Source organism: Nannobrachium achirus (assembly GCF_963921795.1).
Source record: "Nannobrachium achirus genome assembly, chromosome: 21".
Lineage (NCBI taxonomy): Eukaryota > Metazoa > Chordata > Actinopteri > Myctophiformes > Myctophidae > Nannobrachium > Nannobrachium achirus.
The window spans coordinates 40,896,921-40,910,278 of NC_137828.1; the positions used below are offsets into that span (position 1 = coordinate 40,896,921).

Genomic DNA, 13,358 nt, shown 5'->3' on the forward strand with positions numbered 1-13,358 from the left:
TTATTTTTAAATCTCTGGTGTAGAACCTTTAAATTAGCTACCATTGCGACCGTGCTAACAACACTTAACTCACTGACTGCTGCGACTCTTAGTTGCCTGCCACGCTATTTAATGAATTTCTTACCTTTTAATGTGCTCGCATGGTGTCAATCGGACGGTCGTCTAAACTGCAGTAATCTGTGAGCCGTGAAACAAAATACGGAGCTTCAGATGTCCTACTAGGCCAGAGCTACAAGCTACTAAATTAGCACAACATGATAGGGTGTGGACTGACAGGGAAATGAATCAGAGAAAATGGCTGTTTCTTCCATGGCTTAACATTGGATTGAAGACCCACAGTGGGTCTTCGTCATGCCTGACGAAGACCCACTATGGGTTGAAATGTTGCCTAATAAAATTCCCCCTGGGAGCTTAAGACGGTGTGTGGGCCTCCTCCTTTATCTCTCAGTATGTATTTTTGCTCAGCACCCAGAAGGTTTTTTGTAAGATGTGCGTTCACACTTGACTTTTAACTTTGTAGTGAACAGCGAATCGGTTTCCTGCTTCTGGCCTAACCCGGAAGTAAACAAACTGGGCACTACTGGGCCTGCGGATCAGCGATCTTTTTTTTGTGATTATTTTCAATTAAATGATATAAAACAATGAACTAGTCAAACTCGCCACTGGAGCTTTGGATAGCCTTTATAACTCGTGAAACTCGTCACCTGGCAGTGGGTGAGTTACAAATGCGGTCATCGTAGGATTTGCTGCATGAGTGATATCTAGGCATCTTGCATGCACATTTCACAGCATGTTAACTAATAAAAAACATTGGATCCAACTCAACAGATAACGTCCCACTCGAAAAGTTATAAAGGAGAGGCTTTTTTGGTGAGTCAGTTCTTAGTATTTAGGTCATCTGGGTTGAGCAAGAGTGTTTGTCATAGAATGTTAGTGGCCAGTTGCCATCCTCCATGTTTACCATCTCTTAGACAACCCACAAGTTGGAACCATTACAAATATAATTTGCAGAGGTTGAAGAATGATAGAAAATAAAGAGGCCTTTCACTCCAAAGAGGCAATGATCTAATGAAATCGGTGGCTTATCAGGCTATACCAGAACTTTTGCTGCCAACGAGGGCAGAAAAAAAGAACCTTCCAGCTAGTTATTCTAATTATTTTGCAGGAAGGATTCTGGCACTGTAATGAAAATGTTGCTATACTGTATGTTTATAATCGTTGTGTCTTATTAGGTCTTCCAACAAGGTAATTCAGGGGTGCCCACACTTTTTTGACCTTTTAAAATTACCAGCCCAACATGATCTACCCACCCAAAAAAGATTTACCTGAGGGGGCTTTGGAATAGTAGCACTGGCGTTACATGTAAGACAAACACACTTGGAATGGGAAATAGTGGGGTAAAAGTTCTTCCCATTCTGTATGGAAGTTTTTTAAGGTGCATGTCATGTGGTCTACATGCACAGCCATTGTGATTTACTGGTAGATCATAATCTACCATTTGTGCAAACTTGATAGTAACTTCATCGTAGAGTGTAGAAGCTTCGGGACTTGGTTTTCATCTTTTTCAAAAGGCTATTTCTTCTCTGTACTGTGTCAGATGATTTACTTGTTTTCCCCTTTGGTGTTCTAGGTGCAGCAGCTCCCACCGGTGGCCGTTGACTGCAGTAGCACGGGAGCCGGTCACATATCCACACAGCCTATAAAGCTGACTAACATGAAAAGAGAACGAAGGAATCTAAAAGCAAAATTTTATGTGCCCGTATGTATTTTTTAATTTTTTATCTGCCTTGTTTTCAGTTTGCCAAGACTGAAACTTTCATGTATTCAAGTTCTCAGCCGCCACGATTTCATTCATTTGGATTCCATAGAAGCCAGAATGTCATCTATGAAAGCATGTTGCACAGCAAAAATAACCTGAGAAAATACAAGCTCTCAATGCGCCTTCGAAGGATTGAGAACTTTTAGAGCTGCAATTTTCGGTTATTTTAAGATTGGAGCATTTTTAGCAATTAGTCAAACTAGCAAAATGTTCTGGTCTCGGATTCATATAGGCAAAGGTTAATGCCTCAGTCTGTGATTTCTTCACATTGTTGGCAATATGTTGAAAGGCAGTGTTAATCGTTTAGGAATCAGCGCTAATGTGGATGGGGGAGGCTCCTTTCATATTGTTTCACAAATCGAACATTATGACTTAGTCATACAAATATTTTCAATTGTGAGAGAATTTCGCTTTAATCCATGAACTTTGGACCTGATCTATGTCTCACCGTCTACCTTCTTTCCTCTCTTCCTCCTTTGCTGCCATTCAGAGTCAGAAGAGCATAGCGGCTGTCATGAGGGAGGTCACGGTCGTCCCCAGCAGCCGGGTGTCCCAGGTGCAGATCTGCAGCCAGGAGGGCGAGGATGAGATGGCGCTCAAGAACAAGGAGAAGATAGAATGGGTTGCGGGCGACACGCTCGAGAACCTGTTCTACAGACTGTACGACGAGGGTGGCAAAGAGGTGCCACTCTCCGAGGAGCATGCTGCACTGATCAAGGTGTGTGTGGCACAGGGGTGTTATGGAGGGGAAAGGAACTGGTTCGAATAACGTGAAAAAAGTAGGGGTGGGCAATATAATCGATATGGCAATACATCGCGATAGTTTATTTGCCAATACTTTATCGATACTTCAGGCCGTAGTCTCGCGATACTTTGAGGAAAATAAAATATGTTCCCATGCATAGGAACCTATGGTAGAAGTCTGGTCCTGACACTCCGCTGCCATTAGATGTCGCTGTACAGCTACTTCCCCTTCCCACGGTTTCAGTGAGTGAGGTCTCTCGAGAAAATTGTTGCAAATGATGAAAAAAACAACTGTAGAGCAGCGCCTTCAGCTTTTAAAGTGATATATCGCAATAGTATTGTATCGCAAAGATTCGCAATTCATCGTGATACTATTGCATCGTGACCCAAGTATCGTGATACGTATTGCATCGGGGGATCCTTGCCAATATCCACCCCTAGAAAAAAGTAATATTAGTATGAATATCTTGGGAACATTGTGTGACTTTCGTCAATCGGGTCCAATATTGTGTTCATTGACCATGGGGCTAAAGACTGGTTCAGAAGCTGTGTTCACGATCGCTTTTTCATTGGAAATGATAGACTCCAACTTGCTTCCGGTCCCCTAAAAAAGGCAGCCACCTACTTCATGCAGATACGGGAAGTAAACCGGAGATGCCATGTCTTTCTTTCTCAGGTTAACTGGAGCGCTGACGTAAGCCTGGAGGACCTGGCTCAGGGCAAGCTGCCCTTTGTCCAGGTGCCGACGATGGTGCAGGACCAGCACTTTTACCAGGTGTCTTACCAAGGTGCCAGTGGCTCTGTAGACACCAGCTTCATTGTAGTGTAAGCAGAACTCTCCCATTACTATTCAGTGTTTAAAATCCTTCCACCCAAATTACATCTGCTGTGCTGCTGAAGTTCACATTTTATGCACTGCTTCTGTTTTCTTCCCCTCATCCAGCCCTCGTCCAGATGCACCAACCAAGCTGAAAGCTAAGCTAGGTTATGTTATTACTGTGAGGATTGGTGACATCCTACCTGGATATATCTGTGAGTTTTAGCACAGGCCTCAGAACAACAGAACCAGGGTTTCCTGCAGGAAAAAGTCTTGACCAGGGGGGGAACTCATCGAAATGTTTTGATAATTAATTAATTAATTCGAGTAATTAATTCACTTAATTTTTTATATTAATTCTTATTTTTGCCCTATAAAAACACATCAATGTGCCCATGATGACGGAAAACACAACTAAATTAATTCCCTTATTTTATACTAATTCTTATTTTTGCCCTCAACATAAAAGGAGAGGTTGACTCTTGTCTCTTGGCCAGGTGCTACAGATTTTAGGCCAGGGGGCCCCCCTGGCCAATAAAGTGCTGCAGGAAACCCTGACAGAATAATGCTATGAATACCATAACCCATTAAGACCTGAGCACACCCCCGGACTCTCTGTGTGTGTGTGTGTGTGTGTGTGTGTGTGTGTGTGTGTGTGTGTGTGTGTGTGTGTGTGTGTGTGTGTGTGTGTGTGTGTGTGTGTGTGTGTGTGTGTGTGTGTGTGTGTGTGTGTGTGTGTGTGTGTGTGTGTGTGTGTAGATTGATTAGATGGCTTTCCACGTTTTAATGGTTTAAGGATTACACTGCCACGCATTGGTGTGTGGCAGTGTTTTTTGTACATTTCATACAATGCATGCATCACACCAATTATATATATTATATATATTTATATATACCTTCCAGTATTAGAACTCCACGACAAGTACGGAAATGCAACGGACCAGCTGACCTCCACCTGCATAGATCAGCTCACTGTCAATGCTGAGGGTTTGGATAAATCAAAGCTTGGCCTCACATGGAAGGTATGAAAGATGATCATTTTGAAGTGTAATCACATGTCAGGAATATTCCCGTTGATTAGTATTATACTTGTTACATAGGCCCATTATTTACCCTTCTGTCTTTTCTTGGAAAACGTAGTTTGCAGAATGTATGACTTAAGTTCTCAAATTTGTTTTGGCAGAGGTCTAATTCTATAGCTTCAATTTCAGGGAAAAAAAGGTTTTGCATTGTAGTTTTTGAGATGTGTTGTTTGGGAAATGAATGGTTGACTGTAGTGTACCTTTGTAGCTGCCATAAATGTATAAATCATAAATAGGTAGCTTTCTACTTAAAATGTTGTATAACGGTAGTTATTAAACCCCTCTGGGAAAGTTGAAGATTTATCCTGAACCCAGTGTTATAATCTGAAATGCCGTGTTTTCTGCTGCAGGATGATGGAGCAATACAGTCAGGAAGTTGAATGCCAACGTTTTCCCTGTTTTTGTCTGTGTGTTGAAACCAGGAGAACAACCATCAGATTCTGGTGTCAGGCATACGGTTCCAGTCGGGAACCCCTGGCGTCAGGGAGCTGAGCTTCACCTTGAAAATGGAACACCAAAAAGACTTTGAGGAGGTTCTTCGGATAACAGTGACCCCTGGAGCACCTGCACAGCTCAAACTGGTCAGCGGACCAGAGCAAGTAGGAGAACTTCCCTTCCCTGTTCACCTTAATGTTCTCGTTCTTTTCCCTGTCTGCATGGATTCAAGTTCTCAGTCGCCATTACTGATTTCAGTCATTTGGGTTAGGGTTAGGGTTCTACTGAAGCCGTTTGTGGAATCATGTCTTGGACCGACATGTAGATCGGCTATTTTTGGTCATTAGTTATTTAATATGAAACTGTAAGAGCAATAGAAGTGTTCAAACTAGTAATATAATAGATTATATAAAGAGTGTTTGAACTGATCAAACTAGCTATAGAATGCATGTTCAGAAGCATCCGTAAAACCCTAATGGCCTCCAATATTTCATAAAAGCAAAGATCGACGCTTCGATCTGCGATTTCTCCAACTGGAATGTAGAACATAGGTTTAGAAAAAGTATGAATGAAACATCATAATTCTACATATTGCGCTAATTGCTTATAGGAAACAGTTTCACAAATCACAGATTAGAACTCACGAGATTCTATTTTGCTTTAAATCATGCTGTCTGCTCTTTTAAATCTCATTAACTATTTTCCGTCATTACTCTAGCCCTTGCAGGTGTTGAATGAGAAAGACATCCCTAAACCCTTCCTCATCCAGCTTTGTGATGAGTGTGGTAACCCTTCCCCTGACCAGAGAGTTGTCGTCGTGCTAAGGTCCTCGTCCTCTGCATTAAAGGTTAGTGTGGCTTATTACCCTATTACCCTATTACACTTATTTCACTATTACACTTATTACCCTATTACACGTAATATACTTATTGCCCTATTACACTACCAGTAAGATGCCTAAGGGCGAGGTCGCGCAGGACGGAATTCATTTGCAAGTGTGATTCGAGTTGCGGTTGGTTTAAGTTGGACTGGTTAAACTGACACAATATGTCCATATATGGGCTTAATACTGAATGCATAAAAGGGATTTTATTGTATGGGAATTCCCAGATATGGGCTTAACACATCGGGTGCCCACGTGGTGTCTACGCGTCAATCTCTTTGATCTTTACGAGTGCCCAACGACGCGTTTGACGCGTTGTACAGTAAACTATACTGTACTGTAGCTACTGCACTTGGCTACCGCGGTGATGAAACAGCTGTGTGGCTCGTTAACTTCCTGTTTACCGGCTGCACAAAAGTGCTGTTTTCTCCGGATTCTCTTCCTTTTTTCATTTTTTTCTCAAAACGGCAGCCTCTTCTACATGCCGTAACACAAACACTGTGGTTTAGAAATGATAAAAAATGGTCCTGACTGAAAGAAAAGATTTTCGCGAAATAAACAGGACATACTCGGATTACATTTACTCGGATTACTTTTCTCGCCAGTAATCTCGCCGGTAGGTAAAATGACGCGTTGCCATGGGCACCAGCAAATAAGACGCCAGAGATCACGTGGGCATCCGATGTGTTAATATTGATGGGCATATAAGGGATTCTATTAATGTGGGAATCAGATGTAGAGAGCAGGGATCTCCATATATGGGGATAAAAGGGACAAGGACGTAATTCATTTGCAAGTGTGACTTGTGTCGTGGCAACCACACTGGTTAAACTGACACAATATGTCCATATATGGGCATTCCCAGGTATGGTCTTAATATTGATAGCATAAAAGGGATTCTATTGTATGGGCATTCCCAGGTATGGGCTTAATATTGATAGCATAAAAGGGATTCTATTGTATGGGCATTCCCAGATATGGGCTTAATATTGATGGGCATAAAGGGGATTTTATTAGTGTGGTTGCCCTAACGGCATCATCTGGGAATCAGATGTAGAGGTCAGCTCCATATATGGAGATCATGTGATGATCCTGTCGTCTCCATGTATGGATATCCAGGGTTTGATCTTTGATGAGGTGATGTCACACAATGTTATGTCACAATGTCAACAAAGTTGAGGCATTACAGAAGGAAGGACATACAGACAAGATGTGCCGGTTTTCATAGTTAAATGCGACCTATGGTAGCAACTAGTGTGACGGCCCACAGCAAATGTGACGGACAACTGCTGCACGTTTTTATAGTAAACTGCTCCCTGACGGTCGCAAATAGTACGTTAGTAAACTGTTACTTCATTCGTGGGGCTTGAGTTTATGATTTCAATCAAAGAAAATCATCAGAAAAAAGTTGAAAAGATCTGTTTAATGTAGATTTAAAACTGACAAATAATGTGCTAGTTAATAATGGTAAACTATGGACAATCATGCGATTAATCAGATGAAACATTTTAATCGATTGACAGCCCTATTTAATTGTCATGACCTCACATAATTTCATTGTATTTCAGGTGAAAGCGAATGCCATGTCACAGCCAGTAGACGCAGAGGGGAAAGCCACTTTCACTGTACTAAGCGTGCACGGACCAAAGTGAGTGTACCCTTTTTAAAATTGATCCCTCCATTTTACACTCCTTCACCAACCATCTGCTGAACGTTGCTTTATTGAGCATGACGAGAATTGAAAACATGCAAGGCACCAACCTGCTCACTGGGAGCAACTAGGTTCAGAGCATATTAGAACGTAAAAAATATGGACAGTAGGAACCGTCACGTGACCCATTGGTTTCTATCAGAGCGAAAATTAAGCTTTTTTTTTGCCCTTGTATGAGGTCCGCCATCATTGTTTTAATGGTACCCAGGAAATGCTATTGCAAACGGTCACGTGCAACTGCAGGAATACTTGGGTAAATGTGTTGAGCCTGCTGAAAATAAAGCACATCACAAGCCTATGATCACATGCCCATCCTACAGCATATCCTGCTTTAACATCAATACATAAATAACTGGGACCATATTTTCACAAAACGCATATCATGGTGATTGAAACAAGGCTTTAAACTAGCGACAAGAACCATACCATACAGTATTTATTACAATGTTTATTAAAGGCATATTTTCATTATAGTTCCGGAATTCTTCCTGCAAAATAATTAGCATAATGATTTGCAACTTGCCGGGAGTTTTGTTTTTTGGGTGTTTTCACATGCCCTCTTTGGCAGCAAAAATGCTGGTATTGCCGTAAAATATGTCGTTTTCACTAAACCATTGTGGCGGAATTAAAGACCAGTTGCCAGACTTTGCGAGAAAAATGTGTATGAATATAAGTGTATGAATATAAGCCCCAAAAGGTGATATTATCTAGGCCACACAAGCTTTAAAACTATATGCATCGCCGCATCAGCTACTTGAAAATTGCCGATCTACAAGCTCACAACAAATAAAACGCAACCAGCAATTATCAGTGTATACAAGCAACTTTACGGAAATCAAGCCCAGAGTCGCTTATAATTAGCAGACATGGCAACGGCCCCACACTAGTCGCTTACTCCAGTATTCGGTTCGGTCTGTCTTGCTCTCTCTCACCCTGAAGAACGCTACAAATGGAGTTATAACAATTAGTTACAATACATATTCTTCATGCAACAACACATAAGGTTCAGAAAGGATGGCTTATGCAACGTGTAGCCTACTGTTGGTTAAAATCGAACCCTCCGATTTGCTCCGGTCCCGCCACGGATGAATATCTTAAGGCTTAATAAACCTACATTCGAATGCAATGCGATTCAAATATAAATCCCCTTATTAAGGTGAAGCTGGATTTTATTTCTCTATATTCCTTTACATTCAGATCGTTTTCAATCCCAAATACAATGCTTTAACTGTTATTATTGGCTCCTTTCATGCACCTGCTTGTCAAAAAACTATCAAAAATCACGGTATTCATTACAGGGACATTTGTATTATCCCGGTACTTTCAGCAAAGATTACTAGGTATTTTGCCGTCAAATTTCGGACTCCAAAACTTCCGGAACACAAAATAAGTGGCCGTTTTCACATGGTGTGAATTTCAAAATTGCCGTCATTTTTGAAAAAACGTCCAGAAGTTTTGCTCAATGAAAACGGGGCAAGTTCGGGGGAAAATTAATGGAATCCTATGGAGAACATATTGCTTTTGGTAAGGAACTTTTAGTTCCGTGTTTGCTTCATGTTAAATCCGGACAACTGGCCCCCTGGTTCAGAGTCTTGCTCAAGGACTCTTCAACACTAACTCTGAGAGAGCCCGGGATCGAACTGGAAACCCTTCGGGAACCCTCTGCGTTCTGAGACTCTACCCCTGAGCCATTGCCGCCCCATGGTGGCATAATAATAGAATGAATTGATATCTACCGGTATGTTTGTTCCGAATCTGGGGTGAATGCTGTATCTGGGGGGACAAGATGCATTTTATTTCACTGAAATTATTATTATTATTATCTTCTATTTTTCTTTTTTTTACAGAAATGTACAGTTGAAAAGTAGAGGCCAATTGGTAATGCGATTAGACATTACACGTGGGGGCAGGGTTGAAAGTTTGAGGGGTCCGATAACAGCACTGTTGCATTGTTGTTCATATCCCGTTGCTAATCCAGGGGGGAATACGCACTGCAGTTCAGCGGGTCCTTTAACAGGAGGCCCATGTCTGGCCCTTCTGTGAAACTCTCTGTGCTCCCCAACCCCAACAAACCTGTCAGCCTGGAGGTGGAATACGACGACACAGCTGTGTGTCCTGCAGGGGGCACTCTCCCAGGTCTGTACCTAGTGTGTCTCTCCTCAATCTCTGTTGCTGGCCTTCAAGCCATATTCATTGCATTTGTGTAGAGACAAATGTGTATCGTCGCTGTCGGGTGGAAACCTTGTATGTCCAAAACCGTTTTTTATTGTTTTAAAAACAAGCACACAATTTGCTTGTAGAACTTCTATTTTCACTACTTTTGTGTGACACTTTTGTATGATGAAGTAGGGCTTTAACTCTCCTACTGCCAGATTATTTATTTATTTATTGGGTCTGGTGCCATCAAAAAGCGGCTTACCTTTGCGACGTTATAGTAGATAGACAGACATTTATTTATTTTTTATTTTTTTATTGTGCAATAGTGCACTTTGGTCTGCCAGGCAGCAGAGGGCGGCGTCATGCGAGAATGAATGTGAATTTGCCTGTTATGTGTTGAAGAAGAAGAAGACCAGTCACTGGCCACAGAGCCTTACAGCCAGAGGGAATCAACAAGGAAGTGAATTGTTCTCCGTTGATCTAACGCATAGTGGATTTTTTACACCATCACCGCGGAAAATGTGTTTACAGTACACGGGCGCGCGACCCCTCATCAGCTTACAGTCATCAGACGAACGAACCGAACGAGCGCCGTATTGGCATCGAGGTTCTGTAAAAAATGGGGCGAACGTTAACGTTCAAAGCGTGGGGAGAGTTAATTTACGAAAAAACATACACATTTGAAACTTGGAGATACAAGGTTTCTGACTGTGATGATATACTTTGACACCAATACCAGTCTTACCTACATGCACCTCAAACCTACTCCTTTGATGGCACTCACTCTGTTTTTAACAGTTTTTCTTCTTATTTTATTTACATTATTTAAAATGTATTTCAAGTGATTTAGTCGGCAACATACGGTTGCATTTATTGGATTTGGGCTACTTACTTGTTATGTTGACAATGGATGAGATGAGGGCTGAATTTAATGTTTACTCCAGATGACATACAAAATGAGCAGGCAATAATATTACCAAAAACTCATGAAGAGATGAGCCCTGAATGACCATAACAGGTTTGCGTGTCTGAGAGTGTACAAATAGAACAAAAGTGGTACTAGTGCACTCTTAATGTTCCATAGTGTCGTCGTAAATCATTGGCATACATATTCTGAAGAAAACCAGGAGAAGTGAAGTTCGAGGTATTATGATAAAAAATATTTAGAACATTATAATGGTTTGTAAAACAGAAAATCTAGAACGGACACATTTGTCTTGTGTATGGACATATTGATGACCCTTGATTGCAGCTCAAGGTCGTGATCCTGGCATTTGCTTGGTCTTTGTGTCTTCAGTGTTCTCAGTGGTTGCAGCTTCAGAAAGTGGTGTTCCTGTCAGGCATATAAACCCTGCCAATGTGTCCATGTTTCTATGGAAGAGAGAAGTTGGGAAACCACCGGAAATTCCACCGTCAGGGGTGAGTGACTGACGGGCAAAGGAACCAAGTCTCATTCTCGCATCTTTTGTCCCACTATTGTAACAGTTATTTATTGATGTTATAGTTTGTTTTATTGCACATCAAAATAATAGATACAGTACATTACTGATTGGGAAGTGAAAATGATTAACTTAAAGAAATGTGCAGGGTAAAAAATTGATATTACTTAACACATACAGTGCCTATCCCGAACATGTTCGGCTTTATTTCAATCCAATACAATTTTTTTTTTTTTTTTTTACTTACCCTGAGCTGCTTGTAGAGCCGTGGGTGGTCCTGGCTCGTCCTACGCTAGCCAGCGAGCCATTTTACATGGTCCGACGATATATTCCATTAAAAATGGTTTAAAATACATTTTTGAGACCCCCAATGTTCACCGAATGTTCAGTACCGCTTCCGGAACGTAGTCCAGTGTGGCTATCCCGAACAGGTTCGGCTTTTTTAATGAAATGAATAAAATGATCCGAGGCCTTCTGAAGCCTGTGCCTAAATTTTCAATCCAGTGGCCGAGGGCCGGCCGCCCCCCGGCCGGCCGGGGGCGTAACGTCGCGAATCGCCGCCGAATCCAATGAAAAACCACATCTTTGAAGGTCCATATCTCTGGATTGTGTTTTTAGGGAGGCGGCGCGAGGTTTATTTACGGCGAAATCGCCGAAAAATGATCTTTAAAATGAGAAAATGCTAATAGCTATTGTGTAGCCATTTTCATCCGGGACCTTTCCATGACGTGCACGAACGTGAGCATGCGCGTCACTGCAACGTGAGTCCCCGGATGCTAATACGCTCGCCTATGGGACAAACCCTGGCATTCTTTGGTGCCCTCTAGGGGCTGGCACTGGAAGCGTTAAGAACTTTCCCTTGTACTTGACCCTTCTAATGTGTAATAGTCAACATCAAGACAACAAATAAATTACGCCCTTTATACACTGACATTATAACAGTGGTGTAAAGTAACTAAGTACATGCAGTCAAGTACTGTACTTACGTACAATTCTGAGGTATTTTGTACGTTCTGATGTATTTTTTAACTTCCTTCAATTGTCTATTTTCTATTTTTAAACTTCTTTATTGCCTTCTGAGTTCATAAACAGGCAACTTATCACACTGTATTATTGTAGCAATTGTGCTTTTATTGCTACTGAATACTGCTCAACTCTTTCCTCAAGGCCACTCAATTGCTGTGCAGTCGACCTATGGAAAATGAAAAGGAAGACTGTTTTTACTTCAGGTATTATAATAATAATAATACATTTGTATTGTTTTTTGTATAAAATGATATAAACTTGTTTCATATACCATCAAATTATGCTGAGTTTAGGCATCATATCAAGGAACATTTAAGGCATGTAGCCTCATCTTGTTTTTCCATGTTGCATTTCAGAGATAAGCTTATCCCTGAAAGTATTGGGAATTACCTGACCCAGTTTGTCTTGGCTATAGACAAAAGCACCTCCATGTACAGTAAGCAGGTGAGTTAAACCTGACTTATACCTCACTATAGCTTCTTAACCCATTAAGACCTGAGGCAGATTCTACAGATGTCTTGTAAATCCTAACAGTTTTCGGAATAAAATGTGCTGTGCTGCAAGCTTGCATATCTGATATTTTTGAATAGCCAAAGTATAAAATGATTACACAGATGCTTTCCCATTGGACCATTGTAAGTTCTTTGAGTTTGCAATATGCTTAGAAAAGTGCTTTAAAATTGCAATCCATTATAGAAACTTTAGGTACTACTATTTTTTGTTGTGTTGTGTCTTTTCTACTGATCTTGACACTTTATTTGAATATTTTTTAACTTATAGTTGCTCTGTATGGTTTATTCTCCTGTATTGTTGATTCTTCTTGTTATTTGTCGCTCGGCTGTACACAACAGTCCTTTTTCTTTTTCTTACTGTCCTGTAACTTGTAACCTTAACTGCTGTGTGAATCTATCCATCTATCCATCCATCCATCCCAATTTTAATTGGTTTAAGGCATTTCCATACACCTGATACTTGTCTAGCAAATATGTGGTTTAAGGAAGGGGAAAGCCTTCTTTTGTGTCAAGCAGTTACAGGGCTGTGGATCATTGCTGGGAGTAATTACTAACCCCCCCCCATTCTTTTAGTTTCCAATAAAAGTGGTGGCCAATACGCCTGTCAAGGTGGCCCCCGTCAGCGAGCCAGTCACCCCAGCGGTGTCCAACAGTGATGATGTTACCAACCGAACCCTGGTGAACGACATCACCCTGAACATAGTGGTGAGTCTTGCAGAGACTTTCTACCGGA

The 13,358-nt window shown here is 41.3% G+C and overlaps 1 protein-coding gene across 1 annotated transcript in view; it reads left to right on the plus strand.

Annotated features, from left to right (window-relative positions):
* The window catches only part of smchd1 (structural maintenance of chromosomes flexible hinge domain containing 1), a 62,345-nt gene that overhangs the window by 34,548 nt on the left and 14,439 nt on the right, over window positions 1-13,358 (plus strand). The window contains exons 24-36 of the mRNA XM_080752378.1: window positions 1,631-1,759; window positions 2,310-2,537; window positions 3,240-3,388; window positions 3,507-3,595; window positions 4,284-4,402; window positions 4,885-5,061; window positions 5,616-5,744; window positions 7,349-7,428; window positions 9,470-9,627; window positions 10,946-11,067; window positions 12,255-12,316; window positions 12,470-12,557; window positions 13,199-13,330. Of these exons, the coding sequence (XP_080608504.1) occupies window positions 1,631-1,759; window positions 2,310-2,537; window positions 3,240-3,388; window positions 3,507-3,595; window positions 4,284-4,402; window positions 4,885-5,061; window positions 5,616-5,744; window positions 7,349-7,428; window positions 9,470-9,627; window positions 10,946-11,067; window positions 12,255-12,316; window positions 12,470-12,557; window positions 13,199-13,330 (1,662 nt within the window). The remainder of the gene's footprint in view (window positions 1-1,630; window positions 1,760-2,309; window positions 2,538-3,239; window positions 3,389-3,506; window positions 3,596-4,283; window positions 4,403-4,884; window positions 5,062-5,615; window positions 5,745-7,348; window positions 7,429-9,469; window positions 9,628-10,945; window positions 11,068-12,254; window positions 12,317-12,469; window positions 12,558-13,198; window positions 13,331-13,358) is intronic.